This window comes from Hetaerina americana, unplaced genomic scaffold (genome assembly GCF_022747635.1).
Source record: "Hetaerina americana unplaced genomic scaffold, ioHetAmer1.1.p SCAF_1, whole genome shotgun sequence".
NCBI lineage: Eukaryota > Metazoa > Arthropoda > Insecta > Odonata > Calopterygidae > Hetaerina > Hetaerina americana.
Genome location: NW_027286069.1, coordinates 6,590,576 through 6,611,447, shown reverse-complemented (window position 1 = coordinate 6,611,447; position 20,872 = coordinate 6,590,576). Strand labels below are relative to the sequence as shown.

Here is a 20,872-nt window from a genome sequence, read left to right as displayed (position 1 = left end):
TTACACTTGTGTATGTTATACGATGATATATCACGATCCGTTGTGTAAGTGTAAAAGGCTAGAATTATCTTATTTACGTTTTCCGCGTGACTAGCATTTTATTGTTGGTACGTATGGGATTCCAACTAAAGGTTTTTACCTAAAAAAATACGAAAGTGGTTGGAATTGGAGATAAACTCACGAATGTGATGAAATAAGCTTTCCTTTCCTTATGCCGCAAGGAAAATAATTTTGCGGATTAGGCTATTTTGTTTACTTCATAGGCCCATCGATGAATACCTTTGCCCAAATATTTCGAGAATTAACCTCTAATTTTCCAATGAGAATATTTTATGAAAATTTTCGCATCACTCAGTCATTTCAGCTAATTTATTTGAAAAACTGCGCGACAAATAAAAAAGACTCACGTTTTTCCCGGATTGCAATAAATAACGAATTTTTCCGGGTAGTATTTACCTAATTCATGATATAATTTAAGCGCTTGCGCCGATTTTCTCTTCTCAATATTACCAGCTGGAAAAGGAGAAGTTTTTATTGTAAGACGTTCTCATAGTTCACCACGGAGATCAGAGTTGCATAGTAAAATTCACCTGATGCCTAGATCTGGCATGTTATATTAAAGCACGCTCATATATCCCCGGCGATGCGAGCCTGCAACGCAAGCTCTTGAAAAAGGTATTTGAGTAAAAGGGTTCTCCAACTTATACGATCATAATCTCCGAAGTGAATCTTGGGTCCACTAAGTTCTGGCACAATATCCTCATGAAAGCATAATTTCAAACTCGCTCCTGTGAGCGCCGTCGACTTACCCATTTTTTGCAGCAAAATATTGCGCATCCTATATACTAGGTAAAACTTAGGCATAATATGAGAATCGCATAAGAACCATGCCATACGGTTTATACTGTGCCTCTTTGAGAGATAGTATAGAATTAAGCAGTTTGAAACTCTGGCTTACAATTAGAAGAAAGGAGAACCATCAATGCTTTAATAATATAGGAAAGAACACTAGATTTTAGAAGAGCTAATGCACATATGCAGCCATGAGTAAATATTTTCATTTAAAATAGGCTCAATTTAAATGCAGATAAAAGTTACGACGAGCAATATAATTATTAGTTACGAGAGCTGTTCAATAAAAACTATTATTTTTTTGTTGATGAACCATCCCCATATTATCTCTATTTATATTATTACCTCTGCCCATTCTCCAAAATTTTATGGTCCTTCTCAAAGTGATTTCCATTGGATGCAATGCATTTGCGTCATTTTTTTTAATCTTCGAAGCGTTGCCTTGAGCCATTTTTTGATTCGTCCTTCAGAGCCGCTTCAGCAGCTTCCACGACTTCTTTTGTTGATGAACAAATGCTTTTGAAACATCGACGGTGTTTCTTCACATTGTGGAACTTGTTACAGTCATGATTGGCTAGAAATGGTCGGTAGGAGGACGTTGAATTTCAGGAGATATTCAGCAGCAACATTTTCGATAAGGAGCCGTGCATAATTGTGGTTCAGAACCAAGCCTGTTGCTTTGAAATGTGGCCTTTCTCGATTAGAGAGTTTTCAGCGGATGTTTATACACACACACACACACATATATATAATATATATATTATATGTATTATATATATATATATATTAATATATATATATATATATATATATATATATATATATATATATATATATATATATGTGTGTATATATATATACATATATATATATATATGTGTGTGTATATATATATATACATATATATATATATATATATGTATATATATATATATATATATATATATATATATATATATATATATATATATATGAATATATATGAATATATACATGTATATAATAGAATATCGCATGCTCTATTTACAGTTGTGTGTGCTGGAACAACGTGTTCATGTGCCACTCCCTGAATATTGAAAAATGATATGACCATAACTATCCGAATAGAAACCACCACTGTGGCTCTTCATGGTCTTGGTGATGCTGGAGAATTCCACTTAGAGCTTTGCTGTTTTCTCATATTGCCAAAAGGATGTATTAAGGTTTTATCTGCAGCAATAACCTTTGAGGGAAGCTTCTCATCGTCTTCTAGCATCAGCTTCAACCTCGAACAAACCTGCATCAAAACATAATGTTGTTTGCTTATGAGCAGTCCCAGAAACCATTGCTAACAACCACGCTCATGTGCATTCCTGCTGTTACTGAACAGTGGGTGGCAACAAATGAAATTTTCAATATTTATGATAGTACTCTAAATTTGATTCAACGACCTTATCTCACATTGGAAGAAATGGTGATAATGCTCAATTCCATAAATAACCGTAACTAGAGCTCTGGATGCACCTCACTTTCAAATTGATTTTCTCCTTTCCTTAAAAAGTTTTAAGCCGTCTGTAGTTTTGCTATCGGGAAGAAAACAGTCGGCATAAGTCTTATGTAGTATCGCATGCACCTCAACCTGACGGTTCATCCGGAATCGAGCACATTTTAAAGCAGCGTCCCGTGCTAACTCCATCTTTTCCGAAGGTGAACTGAATATGTTTCAAAATGCAACGGCTGTCAATGATGCAGTATTGGAGTCAAATGTACGGAACTTGTAACACATTTTTAATACAATATGAAAAGAAGCAAACAAAAAAAGGTTCACCATAAAAAATATGAAACTAAAACAGTATGATCACTCTTTATTTCACAGAACTATCAACAATTAAGTCCATATTTTGATCACCTTGAATCAATTTCATCGAAGTTTAAAAGTCCCACGAATTCAAAAAATAAAATGACCCTCATCACAAAAATTTGATAAAGTTTTCTATCTTAAATATTTTTATTTTAATGTCTAAAAGAATCTTGCGAAGATGCTGCAATTGGAGAGGTTTTACATGAAACCGGTGTTTTCCACTTTCAATGTGGTGAAAAATTACAGTATTTAACTCTAGATTGAGTAATTTTTAAACAAACCCTTCATTAAATTTGCCACGCATATATTGGCCACTAAGCAAACAATACAACAAAAAGTTTCAATTTTTGTACAATAAATTAGGTGAGTAAAATTTTATTGTTACTCTTTGTTGAACATCCCTTATTGCTTAATTTTACGGCACATGTATTTGGTTTCAATTAAATGTGCAAAAACAGCTGATACATAATGTTCCAATCTTGAGCGATCCGTACAGCAAACTCAAATAAATATCAGTCGGTATAAAAAGAGTTTTGTAAATTCCGCGTTGCATTTCGTCTCCCGCTGCGTTACTTTCCCATCGCTGTATTTATATAAGACGCCGTTCTCCCAAGTCCCTCTCTTTGGAAAATGTTATTTTTGGAATGGTGCTAAAAATGTTGATTGGTTAAGGATAAAAATGAACTGTCACCTTTCAAGAGAGACCTTCAATGATTATCCCACCGTCGGAGAGACGTGTTTGAATATTTCACGCCGCGATTCATGGAACCCCAATTCCCTTCCCCTCTCGCCTCCTCAGGTTCCTCAAGAAGAGCGATGCCACCGCCCGATACGGCGAGCCGTTCGCGGGAATCGGGGGTCCCTCTTGGATGGCCCCGCTGCCCGGCGGCCTCCCAGCGGCGAGCGAACCCTCGGGGGCCCAGGATCTGGTGCACAGGGGCCACCTCGTGCCGGGGACGTACTGCGACCGTGTCTTCCGGGAGTGCCACCGCCTCAGATGCCGCATACAGTCCCCCAACTTCCCGGGCATGTACCCTAGGAATGCCTCGTGCACGTACACCGTTGAGGCGGGCTCGCTGGTGCCGGGGATGCACGCCACCGTTGCCGTCCTGCAAAGGGCCGGCCAAAAGGTAAAAGGGTCGACGTCACATCCGGTTGCATATGCAGTAGAAATAATCCTTTTACTTTAATTAAGTTTTCAGGCGATTAAACTATATGAAAATTCAAATGGAAAGATTGAACATAACTCTGGTCTATATTGACGTGAACTTCATCAAAAATGAGTTTAAAAAATTAACTTCAAAAGGCATTTAAATTGTCAAAGTGCGTCTTCCAGTCGGGAGAGCATATTATTTTTTCATAAGGAATTCTTTCACGTATATGTTCAAAAGTACAAACACGTTCGCGTTACTGCTTGGAAGTATTTTCCCATGAAGTTCGATATAATATTGATTGATTAAGTTGATACACTTGAATGGCGACCATTTCTTTGAGATAATTAAGAATATTAATTTTATGTAGAAGGTAATATTTTTTTAATTTCTCCGTAAACGGCAATTAAATTACAGAAAATTAATATAAATTTTAATTTAACTCAATAATTTTTCAACTTTCGCAGACACTAATAAATGTGTTTTTGTAGGCATAAACTACTACGAGCATGTTGATTTCCAGTAAACGGGACTAGTTCCTAAATTTAAAATACTTTATTTCGGATTCAACTCTATTTTTACGGTTTTTCAAATAAATTACTATGTGATAATTTTAATTTCATTTGAAACTTACTACTTTTTAATGACTATTTATATATTTTGCTGTTAAAAACAGTGAAATACTTTCAATAGCACTCAATAATAAAAAAGAAGTGTACATGCATAGCATAAAGATTCTGTTGTTTCATTAAATGTTAACTATAATGAATTAATCATTCTTAATGATGATTTTTGTGAATATGAAAATATAAAGTAAGCCATCAAACTAAATAAAAGTTTAATCTATTGATAATAACTTTAATAATTAGTCCTACTAATTCTTGTATGAAAAATTAATTATTCCCCAATAATAATCTCTGCTAAGGTACTTATATTTTTCGAGAATTAAATAAATATAACATATTTTTTAGCCTTATTAGTATCTATTATGATTTTTTGCATTCCCACAAAGATCTACTACTCAAAGCCATGCTTTAAAAACTTAATTCAAAGTAAATTTGCATGCGCTCTTTGAAAAATAAAATACACTTTTAAAATAATCCTCCTGCCGGCGAAATAATGGGCTTTAGCTTCCTGAGAAGGAGTAGAAAAAAAATTGAAAAGCACTTTAACGACAACTATGCACTTTTTTGCTTGAATTCGAATCACTTAAGCGAAGGAAAAGTTTCAAAGCTTGTTATAAGAAAATTTTACGACCGGGTACCGTCACTTTAACTGAAGTATTATTTCTGCCCTGATTGGAACAAAAGTTGAAAGAAAATGCTCGCCTAATTACATATTTTTAAAACTGTAATTTAGGAACGTGTTGGAAGTGGTAGTCAATAGGGTAGAGCGTTGGGTTACTGACCGGAGGGCCTGGGTTCGAATCCCGGGGAGATCTCTGGGCAACACCTGTAACGCCCGAGTTGTGTGATTTTTTGGGTCCTAGATTTTCCCGTGAAAACGAAGACAACACTCCGCTACTCTGGTGGGTAAATTAAACACACTTTTGGGCATGTAGCTCTACCCTCACCCATCAAACTGACCTTCGGGTCGGTACCTGTGGGTAAGATAAGTATAATGGCAAAAAATGTTATGCCTTTATTTTTTAATTTATTTGCATGTATCAATAATTTTGGATATTGTTCCATGTTTTTACGTGCGGATAAAATTAATCCCAATAACCACATGGGTTACGTGAGTAATTTTGTAGTAGAATTAATTCTAGTATTGTTCATTCTCAGCAATGGTTTACGAAAGGAACCTCTATACATACTTCTACCACGCTGAAAAATATGTGGTATTAAAACTATAGGCTCATCTTAATTTAAAGCTATATTAAAAATCATGGCACGTTTATTTTTATGCGGAGAGGAGTATTTTGACGACGAGAAAGTTTGTGAAAAATAAAACAAAAAATGTTTTTTTTTACCCCCTGGGAAAAAATACGAGCACAAAGAGTCTCATTCCTAATTCAGCGTTCGTTTTCATGCGCAGGTTCACCTGAAGGAGGCCGTGGATGGAGATGGAGGCGATGGGGAAGGGGGCGGCCGGGTCGGGGGCGGCTTAGGACGGGGGCTGGGCGGCGGCGGAGCCATCCCCGGGGGCGGAGGCCTGAGAGGAGCCATTGGGAACGGAAGGATGGCCTCTGGGGCAGCCATCTTCAAGCGGCGCCAGAGGGTGCTGCGGTCGTGGGCAGAATGCGGGGAGGGGAAGGGCGAGGTGAGTAGGGGATGGGCGGGGGAGGAGGAGTAGGAGGTGGTGGTTGGCGAGGGGTCAAAGGTGAAGAGAGGAAGGGGAGACTCGTGCCGGGGAAAGAGAATGGGGGCGTGGTGAGCATAAGAGGAGGCCGGAGAAGAAGCGGAGATAAGAGGGACCGTGGGACAGAATGGAGAGAGGTTAGAAGTTAATGGAAAAGTAGAAGCTGCACGATAATGGACAAAGTTATCCTTAAAAAAAAAGAATAAAGTTGTGCGAAAAATTTTCACGAATTTCCCAGAGTACCACGGGATAAAAAGGAAGAGGTGGAAAGGGGAAAGACTCTCTCTCTCTCTCTCTTTCGCTCTCTTTTCCCAAAAGTAATGGGCATCTTGTTTGGAAATGGCTTTTGTTGTATTAATAGAATGCGCAAGGAAAATGCCCTCCAAGGAATAAAACATTTAAAACCACATTAGCGTGATGTCGTGTGGGACGACCATACGTGCCCATAAGTAGTTACACGTGCCAGTATGCTTAATTTTGATTCCCTGGCTTTTAGTAGGGGTAGCCTGGGCGAGAGAGAGAGAGAGAGGGATAGCCTGAGGGGGCAAAACCCTTTGCTACACCATTCGCTCTCTTAATCACTGCTGGAGAATCTCGGATTCTTCTGGCACTCAAAAACTTGCAGGGAAATTCGAGACAGCGATAAGAAGGGATTTTTTTTCCGGAAGGGTGCGGGAGTAGTTATTACTCAACAAAAAAAAGCGTTTTAAAAGATAGCTTTCAACTCGTTTAATATTTATAGCCTCTTTACTTCTTCCACAAGAACGCGAGGAAATACTTTCAGTATAGGTCTCTTGGTATCTCAAATATTTAACTTGAAACAAAAAATAAATATTGAACTTTCAATATGATTGCAGTACGTAAGCGTAGCATGTAACGGAGATTTTTTGATTTTTTATATAACATTTGAGAGTTTTCGAACTTTCAAGAAGATTTTACCTGAAAAGCATTTTCCTTTTGACCATTTTACTTCACCCTGAGGGCCCGGGTTCAAATCCCGGCGGTGTTGAATATTTTTCAGTGGTATCTCGATCCCTACTTGAGGTGCGTTGTGGAGGGCACTTTGAGTTCGTACGCCGTCCGTCGGATGGGACGTTAAGCTGCGGACCCCTTGGCGCCTTTCGTAAAGAGTAGGCTAATGCCGACCGCCGGGTTTCTCTCCACCCTTCATCCTCTCCTGTACATCCCTAATGGTGCAAATGACCTCAGCTTTCGGTCGCCTCCCCTAAATACTACTACTACTACCCATTTTATATCCTATTTCAGTATTCTTAGCTTTTTTTAATGTGCAAATGAGCAAAATTTTGATTGCTTTAATTGATTTGTAATTTTTTATTGCTCCTCCATCAAACTGTGTTCACACGTCTCACATGAGATGTTTTTATGAATTACCTTCCCTTACTCCTTGGGATTGTCAAATGACTAATTATTTTTAACTAAATTGAGCTGTTAAATACAACATAAATGAAATCGATTTAAATTTCATTTTACAAATGTGTGCATTGAATATTTGAATAACCAGAAGCCATAGCTACTCATATGAACGTTTAATTAGAGCTTGAGAGTTTTCGTCCACAAGGTTTCACTCCCGCATGCTTCTTAAGTACCACTTCATTGCCAGCATCACTGCTTTTAAAACGCTTCCACTAAATAAAATTGAAATCCTAATAAATAGCACCGTTGATGCGGAAATTATATTCCCATGTCATAAATGGAAGATAGAAAAAGTTTCTTAAAAAAGTGTTTTCATTTCTTTAATTGAAAATTTGGCACGAGCTTAGGTTTTCTCACATTGTAGTGCTAAAAACTCAACCGAGAAATGAAAAAAATGAATTTCTCATCCCATCTGACCCAAATCCCTGTAATGGCATTCACGGCTGATTTGCATCGCTCTCACCCGGAAACGTCTACCACACACAGCTAGAGCGCCAGAATTTGTACCATTATGCTTATTCCTTCTACGAAGTGATGGAAAAGCCAGGCCTTCGTTTTGCATTTGTCTTCTTCATTTTGCTTGATCATCTCTTCTGGCCTTTTATCCCATAAAGGTTTCTTTCCGCCTCTTTTCCTCCGTGAAAGTCTTCAAAAGCTAAATCACCATTTCAGTAAGCACGCCGCTTCGTTCCGTTCAACTTGGTTCTAACTTGAGAATTCTTCACTTGTTACCAAATAAATGCTTATAAATAGTTTTTTGGGCTACGTTGGAGGGTATTTGCATCGGTAATGATCTATAAAATATTATATCATACGTTCAGCTGAATATAGATTATTTTGAATAAGAAATAAAGTTATGTATTCGTAGTGGAATGTGAAGGTTTTCATTTCTTTCGATTACAATAGTTCGCTTATTTAATTCTTCCTCGTTTCGTATTCATTCCAGCAATTTACGGAATTCAACATTTTACTACAAATATACGCAGATGTAAAACATAGTATTGATACTTTTTGTTATCTCTTTCTCTGGATTTGTTACGTCCAAAGTGTAACCCTTGAAACTAAATATACTTGGATATTTCTGATTACCGAAATTGCATCATTTGAGCAAACAACTGACCCAACACTGCTTTTAAATGCTTGCCTTGATTTTTCCTCAAATGAGAACGCCTCCTCTCGGCTTGAAGTCTGGATGAGATCGAATACAAAATTCCCAAACTCCCTGTATGAAGCCTTATATATTTTTTAAGAAATAATGTGAAAATAATATCAAACATCCCACGAGATGTGAAATACGTATCTTGTCTAATTTAAATGGAGAAAAAATTCGTAGGGAAACGTGTACCTCAGTTTCACGACCTTACAGATTTTAAATTAATTAACATGATTATTTCAGTATCGCAAACACATTTATTTTTTCCTTAGAGGTATTTTTCTCAAGTTCTTCTCCTAAGTCATACGCCATAGGTCTAGCTAGGCAGTGAACTTGTTTCTTCTTTAATACCTACGTCCCCTCCAGGAGATATATATTTTTTGTGATTAATGCTTACGTTAATTTTAAAACGGCTTACGTAAAGAGGATTATATGCCTCTTTAAAATACGATTTTCATTTTTTTTTTGGATTTCATCCAATTTTTCGAGGCTTCCCACTCAAGTATATGACTTTGTTGCTCCTTACTTTCAATCCAGTCAGACTCACATGATGAAATAAAGATTAGCGCCGATTCGATTGTTACCAGGGAATGAATTTTGGAGTTCGACTTGCAACTTGTTATACGCATTTCTGTTAGGAGTACCCATTCTCACAGCTTTACGGGGATGACTAAAACAACAGGGTTTACCACAGGTTTACCACCCTAACAGTGTGAGAAACCATACACCATGAGAACTGACGGGAGAGTCCCGGGTTCAAAATTCGGGGATTTCTCTGGATCCCTTCAATTAAACTCTAATTTTGTGAAATTAATCTCTGAAAGTGCTCGATCTTTATAAGGAATCGCAAGCGCTACTTAAATAGACGCTAAAAACTCTTTTTCATCTTTAAATATCGCATTTTGGTATGCAAATTTTACAATGCCAAGGGCTTAGTGCCAGGAAAACCTGCGATCTCCATTCAAAACAACCTTTTACTTGAATATACATGGGGGTGATTCACTATTAACCCTTAATTACGAATTTCATCAGAGGTGTGTAGCTAGCAACTTGATTTAGTGAATGCTTCAACAACGATGATTATTTCGCGAATTTTTTGTGAGCATCAGGACCCTAGAATTCTGCGTCAAGGTAACTGGAAGTTCCACCAGGAAGGAAAAAGAGTTTGGCTAAAAGCAGAATCCCTTGACAGTGGACGGCTGTCATTTAATTATAGTATAAATTATGAATTAAAAATTTCAGTTCTCAACATTTCCAGGGGAGATGTAAACGGTAAATGGCTTTTGATTTGCGCGTTTTTTGGGTAATTTGTACAGCTGTGGAAATCTGAAAGGTAATATTTCTATCACTTACGACGTGAACTCTTGTTTCTAAATTTGCAAATGTTAATATTTTTATGTATCTCTACATAAGAAAAATAACATCAATTTCATCATTACCTGAAAGTTACAGAGTGCATTAAAAGTCTCGTAGCCATTGGGAAATGCTTCACAGAAGTACTAAAAGTAAATTTTGTATGTGCCAAGAATTATGATTGCTGTCTCCATTTAATTATAATTAGAAATATTTTGATATCATGAACGTATTTATTTCGTTTGAACAAAGGCTCTAGGCCTCCTAATATGTACACCACCGCATTGGAATTGAGTAACGCCTGTTGCCTACATTTACGGCGATTGGACTCTCCCGAGTGCCAAAACTTGGCAAAGAATCGGAACACTGGATTCAAAAAAATCTCGTGTATTTCACTGGCAATTACGCCTTCCTTGGTATCTTAATGGTCAGGGCATCAACGTATAAAGTCGAAGGTCCCTGGATCATGTCCCAATCAAGACATTTCTTTTACGATTGGAATCCTAACCTTCACACATTCCTCACTAACCTGGTGTGTTTATCCTTTAGTATGGGTTTTATATCTTTTCCTTATATTTATAACGGTAAAAATATAAGTATGCCGTTTGGCAGTTTTTCGCATATGAGTCTGATGTGAATATATACGTGCACATACAAGTATATATATATATATATATATATATATATATATATATATATATATATATATATATATAGGTATACTTACACACATATGTGAATATTTTTGTGGGCTTACATTTTTTTTATACTTGTGAATATCACGCCTGAAATCCAAACGTTAAATATATAATGCTTTTTATACAGAAAGCTTGCACTTAGCTGAGTTAGTAGAGCACTCACCCGGAAATGGAGAGCCTCAATTTAAGACCCCGGATGTACCATGAATTTTATATTTTATGCATATATGCGTGTATTTTCCTATTCAATCTCATAATCAAGTATGGTTTGACCGAGGTTATCCCCATCTGCGTCATATTCTCCTCCTATAACTAACCTGCCAGACCTAGTATCTTCTTTACCATGTATGCATGTGCAATTTACATGCATACATTAATATACGAGGGTCATCCGGAAAGTAGTACCCGTTCGTGCCGCATGAAGTGCTGACGACGCGAGTAGCCGCTGGACGAGGTCAGATAGCTTCAGTGGCTTGTCTGCCTTCTCTGAGCCAAGTTACGTGACGCTAGCATTGCCTGTGTTGTTTCTGTGATTGTTTACAATGTTTAAAAAAATTGAGAACGCCGCCAGTTGTGAAGTGAGGGCAGTGATTAAATTCCTCAATGCAAGAAACGTTCGCCCATGTGATATTCATCGCCAATTAAAGGAGGTGTATGGAGACAATGTAATGGACGAGTCGTCTGTTCGGCGGTGGTGTCGCAACTTCAACATGGGGAGGGGGAACACACACGACGATGAGCGTTCGGGGAGACCGTCTGTCATTACAGACCAACTGGTGAGCTCAGTTGACGAATTCGTGAGGAACGATCGGCGCGTCACAATTGATGACATCTGTGAGCATTTTCCCAATGTTTCTCGAACAATTGTTCATGAAATTGTTAAACACCATCTGCATTATGCAAAAATTTGTGCAAGATGGGTCCCTCGCGTATCTCAATGAGCTGGCGGCGAAGGACTATGCAGCAGGAATACAGAAACTTGTCACACGTTATGACAAATGCCTTAATTTGCTTGGAGATTATGTTGAGAAGTAGTTTAAAGTATCCTCTTTCAAATAAAATTTTTTATGTTTGTTAATATTTACTTTTGTGTCTTTATTTCACGAACGGGTACTACTTTCCGGATGACCCTCGTATGTATGTATGTATATATATATATACCCACATGCATACATATGTATATATGTGTGTATACGTACACACAAACACACACACACATATATATATATATATATATTATATATATATAAAATATAAATATATAAAATATATATATATATATATATATTTTTTTTTTAAGGTAATCTACCGGTTAAGGTAGGTTTTTGGATGGACACAACTACCAAACAGGCATTTTATTATTCCTAACAAAACAAAAAAATCCATCATCCTACTCTATATCAGGTCCCTCTTCATCTCTGAGTACTTTCTTCCTCCCTTCATCCCGTCCAACATCCCTATCCTGTTCCTTCCCTTTCCTCTTTTGCCCAACATTCTACCCTCTATCACAGTCTTCAACATCCCACGGCTGGTCAATACCCCCTTCATCCACTTTTCCTGCCTCCATAGGATTTCTCCCAACAAACCCCTGTCTTCGCCCACCATACCAAGTACTTCCTCATTTGTTTTCTTCTCGGCCCATTTCACCTTCTCCATCCTTCTCCACACCCACATTTCAAAAGCCTCCAGTCTACGTCTATCCTACTGCTTCAATGACCACGTTTCTGCGCCGTGCATAGCTACGCTCCATATCAAAGTTTTTACGAGTCTTTTCTTAACATCCTTACTCAACGTCCCCGTCATCAACTCCCACCTCCTTGTGAAAGCCTCTTTGCCTAGCGCAATTCTTCTAATTACGTCCCTACTACTTTGACCGTGTTGGTCAAAAACACTTCCGAGATACGTAAACTGTTCTACCTGCTCTAGATTTTGCCCTCCTATTTTAATGTTAAGCTTAGCCTTTTTCTTTCTAGAAAATCGCATAACCTTTGTTTTATTGATATTGATTCTCATCCCATACCTGTCGCACTGAATTTCCAATTTACTCAGCAATGCTTGCAGCCCCTTGGCTGACTGACAAACTAAAGCTTGGTCATCAGCAAACCTAACTGATTTTACGAATTCCCCACCCACTTTCATTCCTACCTCGAGTCCTTCCCATGCCTCTTTGATCATTTCCTCTGCATACAGGTTGAACAGCAACGGTGATAATGGGCAACCCTGCCTTACACCCCTTCCTAACACTGCCCATTCTGACTCCCCATTTCCCACCCGCACCTGAGCAGTCTGAGACATGTACAGGTTGCGGATTAGCCTCCTTTCCCTCCAATCTATTCCTATTTTCTGCAATATACTCATTAGTTTTTCCCAATTCACTCTATCAAACGCTTTTTCGAAATCTACGAAACAGGCAAATACCTCCTGGTTGTGTTCTAAATTCCTCTCGATTAATAATCTCATTACTGCAATGGCATCACGCGTACCTCTCCCCTTCCTAAACCCAAACTGATCATCCCCTAAGTAATCATTTGCCCTACTCTCTATCCTTTTGTTTATGATCCTGAGAACAACTTTAGCTGCGTGGGATATCAAACTAATTGTCCTATAGTCCTCACATGACGTGCCCTTTACCTTTTTCGGAATAGGAACTAAAACTGATCTCACAAAGTCTTCCGGCCAGATTCCCTCCTCATAAATACTACGGATCAGCCCATATAGCCTCTTCCTCCCACATTTTCCTAAGCATTTTAAAAGTTCCACGGGAATGTTATCTACCCCCACGGCCTTATTTAGTTTCATCTCCCTTAATGCCCTTTCTATTTCATTGTCTAGTATGCCTGGACCTAAGCTGTCCTCCTCTACGTCATTTTCTTTTTCAATGTCTAACTTTGTTGGTCTGAGTTCTTTACCATACAGTTCTTCTATATACTCCTTCCATCTCTCTTGGATCTTTCCTGCGTCAACTATTACCTTACCCGCCCTATCTCTAACTGTTAGCATAGCTCTTCCTTTCTTACTGCCCGATAACGATTTAACTTTTCTGTACAGCGCACCGATTTCACCCTTCCTCTGGAGACTCTCCATATCCTCGCACTGCGTCTTCCACCAGGCTTCTTTTGCTTTATTTGTTGCCCGCCTCAATTTATTGTTTAATTCTTTGTACTTCATTTTGCCTAACTCTGTATTTACATTCTTCCATTTTCGCCGCTCATCCATCTTTGTAATCATCTCATCCTTTGTGATCCATGGTTTCCTAGTCCTTTTAGCGTTAACGGTTCCAATAGTGTCTTTGGCGGCTTTAGACAACCCCTTCTTGATCATTTCCCATTTTTCTTCGATAGTACTTAGCTCCTTACCATCCTCCATGATTTTCTCCACCGCCTGTTTGTATTCCTTCCTTTTCAACCCAGTTAATGCTTCTACATTCCATTTTCTAACTCGCCGCCCCTGCCTTATCTTTTTGAAACGTACGCTACATTTCATAACAACTAAATTGTGGTCTGAGTCCGCATCCGCTCCCGGGAAGCTGTGGGAATTTATCACACTATTCCTAAACCTGTGTCTAACCAGGATATAATCTAAATGATATCTTCCTGAGTCACCTGGCATTTTCCATGTATACCTGCGTCTTTTGTGGTGTCTAAACCACGTGTTGGTGATGACTAACCCCTGTCTCCTGCAGAACTCAACTGCTTTCTCCCCGCGGTCATTCCTCGTGCCTAAACCGTAGTCACCCACCTCATCACCATCTCTTTCTTCGCCTACCGTCGCATTCCAACCCCCCATCACTATCAAATGTTTCCCTGAAGGAACACACGCGATCATGTCCTCTAACTGATCGTATATCCTATCGACCTCTTCTTCCTTATGGTATCTCGGTGGCATGTTTACTTGAACAATGGCCAAGTTCGTCGGTTCTGCTTTTATCTCTACTATTAATAATCTATCCATTGCACATTCTATGTTGACTAGTCTTCCTCCTACCTCTTCATTTAATACTATGGCAACCCCTCGTTGGCTCTCGTCCCCACCGCTGTATATTATTCTATACTTATCACTTCAGTAATCCCCGCTATCTTTCCATCTCACCTCGCATAGACCTAAAATATCTATATTTCCCCTTTCCATTCCTCGCTTAACATTCTCCAATTTCCCTGTCCTCATCATTGTCCTAACATTCCACGTTACTATTCTAACTAATTTGGTCTTCTACTCCTGCGTCTTCTGTCCTGCTTCTGCTGGTTTTTCCTTGCAAGAGTTTCGTGGGATGACGACCGCGGAAGCCTTGCCTCCCCCGCTGCCGGGCACGACACACGGCCGATTGGGCCGAGCCCCGTGGTTGCCAGGACTCAAAATATCTCTATTGTCCATCATATTTTTCTAGGGAATGATAATTGAGGTGGTTTCCCGTTGCCTTCCTCAATAGTGTTTTTAACGTGACACCATCACTTACTGGCCGCCCCACTGGGGTCAGACACCATTGCAGCCGCCTCACTGAGGAACAGACGCTGCGTGGACTACCTTTCGTCTGGCTCCTAACCTTCGACCTATCTGGCATGGGTGACCCTACCAGGAGCAATTTTTATTACTCCCGCCAGCACAGCTCTAGGGGTCATCGGAACGCACAAGCCCTTCCACCACGTCAAGGTTGTAGTCCGGGGAGGGATATATATATATATATATATATATATATATATATATATATATATATGTATGTATATATATATATATATATTCAAACACGAAATCCCGCCAAACGGCGAATAAATACTCATATATACAGAAACAGATATAAGGAAAAGGGATAGGAACACATATAAAGGACGAACACAATAACGGTGGGGAAGGCGAAATCGAACGGATCACAAGGGTAAAAATATTTCCTTGACCGGGACTCGAACCTCGGATCTTTCCACTTGCCGGGCGGATGCTCTTAACCACTTGAGCTATCGAGGAAACGTAATTTACCCTGAGATCCGTGGTTCTAATATTTACCCTGTGATCCGTTCGATTCCGCCTTCCCCACCTTTATTGTGTTCGTCCTTTATATGTGTTCCTATCCCTTTTCCTTATATCTGTTTCTGTATATATGAGTATTTATTCGCCGTTTGGCGGGATTTCGTGTTTGAATGTGTATTTGGCCTATGTGGCTCATCTCTTTCTTCTGGCTATGCGTGCCACGAAACGCACTGTTCATTTCCTGTATGATGTTGTATGAATTCTAAAACCACTGTCCTTTCCTCTTGTGTATTGTCTATTTCTCCTTTGGTGGGTGAAACAGTCCCCTGACGCCATCTCTTGGCTAAAGAATCGGGGCGCTTGGCGACTAGTATTATGGCTCGTATATGTATATATATATATGTGTGTGTGTGTATGTATACACACATATACATATATATACAAAAAGTGTTTTATATAATTATATATATATATATATATATATATATATATATATATATATATATATATATATATATATATATATATAACACTTTTTGAAAGTCTCACGGACGTGAATAATAATGTATGACACTTAGCACTAGTGGACAGACAAAAACACAGAAACACACAAAAAAGAGACTCACTATTTTTCGAATTTTCGGTGGTCGTGACCACCTTTATCAAGGAAGAGAGGGACATCACTGAAGCTTCAGTTCTGTCCCTCTCTTGTATGTATGTATATATATATATATATATATATATATATATATATATATATATATATATATATATACATACATACATATATATATAATATATATATACATACATACATATATATATATATATATATATATATATATATATATATATATAAACTTTATGATGTTGTATGATTCCTTTACTACTATCCTTCCCTCTGCGTGTCTTGTCTATTTCTCCTTTGGTGAGTGAAACAGCTTCCTAACGCCATCTCCTGGCCAAAGAATCGGGGCACTTGATGGCATGAACCCCCCGCAGAATACAAAGTTCCTCGATAGCAGAAGCGGTTAAGAGCATCAGCCCAGCAAGTTGAAGATCTGTGGTTAAATTCCCGGTCAAGAAAATGTTTTTGCACTTGTTATCTGCTCAATTCCGCCTTCCCTATCTCTCCTGTTTTAAATAAACAATTCCAATATCTGCTAAAGAAAAGTAAAAATGGAAATTCAACGAATCATCGTAAATTAATTTTCAAGTTTTAACGATGCTTGTATTTTACTCGAGTAATTTATGGAATAGAGAAACCAATTTGTGTTGTATTTGAAATATCTTGAGTGTTAAAAAACACTGCCTATTGTCTTTATAAACGGCCTCAGGCATATTTGGCTCTTCAGTTACGTTAATTTTCTCAACAGGGTTCGGCCTGGAGAGGCCGCGACGCACTGACTTTCGCCGAGGCGAAGACGACCGCGACGGCGGCGGTGGCCGGTGGGGATGAGAGGGTGTTGCTGAGGCTGTGCGGGGGCGGGGAAGAGGCCGTAGAGGCAGTCGTCTCCTCCGGTCCCTCGCTCCAAATTAAGTTCGCCTCCTCAGCCTTCGACAACCCATTCCACCCGATCCCGCTGACTTACCTCCCTGGATTTGAACTGGAAGTGCAGGTGAGCGAATGCGCCAGCGTGGAAACGGAATGGAGTGATGATGAAGGGTAGTGCTGAAATTTTCGTATTTAGCCAAGTTTTATCCATGGCCAGCGTGAGTAGACCAGAGGTAGCGTTTCTGCCTGTCGGAGCAAAAGGTCACTCGTTCGATCCCTGTGTGATTTATTAATGGTTTTTCGGAACGAGACACCCCAAACATTAACAGAAAAAAAAAACAATAATGGTATTTCGGAACGAGGAAACGGGTAAAATAGATACCGGAACCCATAGTTAAAAGCAGCAGTTTCACCATTAGGTACTGGTTAAGCAGACCGAGTGGTTCGGCTCGGCATTAGCTGCCACAGCTGCAGGCGAGAGTGAAGTCTGCGGTATCGGCCACAGTACTGCGATGTGGAAGGCAACGGGAAACCACACCACATTATTCTCCCTAAAATATATAGCCTTGCCTTACATTCCAAAATATTAGAATGGAAAGGGCATGCAGGAAACCAATCCTAGGATTAAAATACTGAGGATGATGAAGTTTTATACGAGGTAATGGCTTATAGAAAAACTTCTAATTTGGTTTTAACATTAACTGCAACTACAACCAAACCTTGACGTATACTGAAGCCAAATTAATGAACTTTTTACAATAAACAAATTATAAATTAAGCCAAAACTGTAACAAAAAATGAAATGTCCGATGCGGACGAAAAAACCAATGGTTACCTTTTATGAAACAGCCCTCGTAGATCACAATACTATCCCGTTTAATTTACTAACATAAAATAAGAAATTCCTTACCTGGCATTTATCCTTTCGGCTTGTATTCAACAATGCATATCGAATATTTAATGTTTTCCCCGTCAATTGAAAACCATTCCGGATCATTAAACTGTTGATTTCGAATATTCCATTACGTGAGGCTATAAAGCGACGACCAGAAACAGTGTTATGAGGATCACTGATTTAATTGGCTCATTGTCATCAATTTGACTTATGGGTCATTTAATTTAGCCAGGATTACGACTGCAAAATCCTGAATCATCCGCTCAAACGATCATCGTCCGGATTCATAAATACCCTAAATTAAATAGGACTATAAACTCATTATTGGTTTCCTAATTTTTCGAAGCCGTTTTTACAAGCCAGATGTCAAGGAGAGTGACTGTATGTTGCATTTTCGTCTACTCCTCATTGAACAGTTGATTACATAGCTCCTGAAGCTCCATATTTAATTTTTCAACACACGTACTTGCAATCAAAAACTTTTCATTTATATCTTCATTTTACAGGATAATTACGGCTTTGCTTATCCCGATTTCAATCCTGATAAGTCTTCTATTGATTGCTAATAGGTTTCTCAGGGCTGGATAAGAAGAGAAAACTCAACACTCGTGACAGAGGCTGAATCAAGCCCGTGGAAGATTGTATAGGTAGAAGAATTATTTATTACTCATAAAAACTACGCTCACCAGATTTAATAAAGGAAACATTTCATTTGCTTTGCTTTTTTCATGAAAATTATGACAAGATTTGTTGATAAAGATAGGAATGAAAATTGTTATCACCAAAAGTATACCTGGAGATAAAAACAAAGATGGGCCTAATAATAATGTATTTTGCTAATTTATATCTCGTATGCACTTGGTACTCTTCGCAACTAGCAGGTAGTCTTTTTTTTTAAATGAACACTTTGTGCAATCATCAATTTGTTATTTTCCTAAATGCGCCTTCAAATATACTCCCCGTGCAACCACTGCTAGTAAATTTGCATTGTTTTATCACGAAAACTAAATCTTTGTCTAATATCATGAGTGAAAACTGATCTGATTGCTTTCTTTCCCTACCAGCTTGTACCTCCTAACGTCATACGACAACGAATCGATCGTCTATCGTGATTTTTTAACTTCTAGACCATGGATGGATTACGACGCGAATCAAAATGTTTGAGGAATAGAACGCACATCATAAAAATATCTGGAAGAAGAGTTAGTTAGGTACTCATATTCTCCAAGCCCACTTTTCAAAAGTCATCCACATTATCCAGCAAAAACTGAAAGCCCTCTCATCATCCACTTTGCCAATGGGAGTAATTATAAAACAGAGAATAAATAACATGCTCATGCTTTAATTTGCCTGAATATTTTTTCTTCAATTTGCAACAGGTAGCTCTCTCTTTTTCCATAAGCATGAATAAGAGGATGCTCAAAGAATTTTAAAATATTTTCTCTTATTAGCTGTTCATTCTTTCCAAGCGCAGATATCTTAAGTGCACTCGTCGAGGGAGGAGGGAAATGTTTTGTTTTCCGAAAAAGGAAAAACGCTTCGGGAAAAAATTAAAATCGTGAAAATGTTCATGGATTTAATGTCTGAAAAGATGTGCTCTGAAGGTGATTTCATGGTCGCTGATTATTTTCACGGAGTTTTCCATCATAAAATAAAATAAACATCAAATCAACGGGCGCACTTGATTTTAAAAAGCCGGATATAATCATTTTGGATGCAATTACATATTTCTTTTTCGTACAGCGTTATGTGATTCAGTGCTCGATTACTCATTTTAAAAAACAATCTCGAAGCAATCCCAGCTCAACGAGCAAACAGATATGAAAGATCAAAATTTGATGAACATTGAAAGGCATGGAAAATAACTACTATGGGATCAATATTTGACCGTTTTTTGCTGCGTTATAAACTATTTAGGGTAGATTCAAGTACTTCAGATGCGAAACAAAGCTAATCTGTAAGGTTTCATTAATTTCCGATCATTTTCTTTCTAAAAAATTGCTAATCACAGATTGTGATGTGTGGTTTTGATGTATCAACGAGTTACGTGATGCTTAGAATATGAGATATCAACTTCCATATTGCGGAATTAATAATTAATGCATAAAATATTGTGCTAGTTTACTATTTTGTCTTTGCACCCGAAAAGAATTGAATATTGCCCCGTGCGGAACAAAAATAATATGAATATGTTTATTAGTTCTAAAATAATTAATGTCGTTTGAAAATTTTCAACACTTTTAATCCCTTAGCCTGAAAATGCCAGTTATGCGGTAAAAACTCGACATCTGGCATTACGTTGCTCTCCATCCCAAAATTTAAACTGAACTTGAAGCCGCGCAACTTATTAAAACTTAGAAGATAACTGTATAAATTTGAATTCTTATTTACATGATGAGTACCAGAAGGTACTTTTGCGAGAAGTTCAGGACGATGTAACTTTTACTCATATCTAGTCGTATGACTTTGGCTCCATTTTTAGGTACAGCTGCTAGCGTTCAGTGCACTGAAACATTTTCTAAAACGGACACTGGGATTAAAAGGAGTGACGCGGCGTTAATGCACTGATAATTGTTTTAAATGAGGATTACGGGTAGTTTATTGATGATAGAATTAACTACTTAACATATAGTTGTGCTCATAATGACCGCTGAAAAGCAACAAGTCCGATTATAAATTAACAATATAAAAAGCATATCCTTCTCGTCGCCATTACAGAGTTCGCTAATGAGCTCTCGCAC

General features: G+C 38.3%; 1 protein-coding gene across 1 annotated transcript in view; it reads left to right on the top strand.

Annotated features, from left to right (window-relative positions):
* The window catches only part of LOC139694242 (uncharacterized), a gene marked incomplete at its 5' end in the record, with an annotated part of 294,041 nt that overhangs the window by 245,149 nt on the left and 28,020 nt on the right, over positions 1 to 20,872 (top strand). The window contains 4 exons of the mRNA XM_071592695.1: positions 3,492 to 3,822; positions 5,881 to 6,105; positions 17,118 to 17,360; positions 18,491 to 18,512. Of these exons, the coding sequence (XP_071448796.1) occupies positions 3,492 to 3,822; positions 5,881 to 6,105; positions 17,118 to 17,360; positions 18,491 to 18,512 (821 nt within the window). The remainder of the gene's footprint in view (positions 1 to 3,491; positions 3,823 to 5,880; positions 6,106 to 17,117; positions 17,361 to 18,490; positions 18,513 to 20,872) is intronic.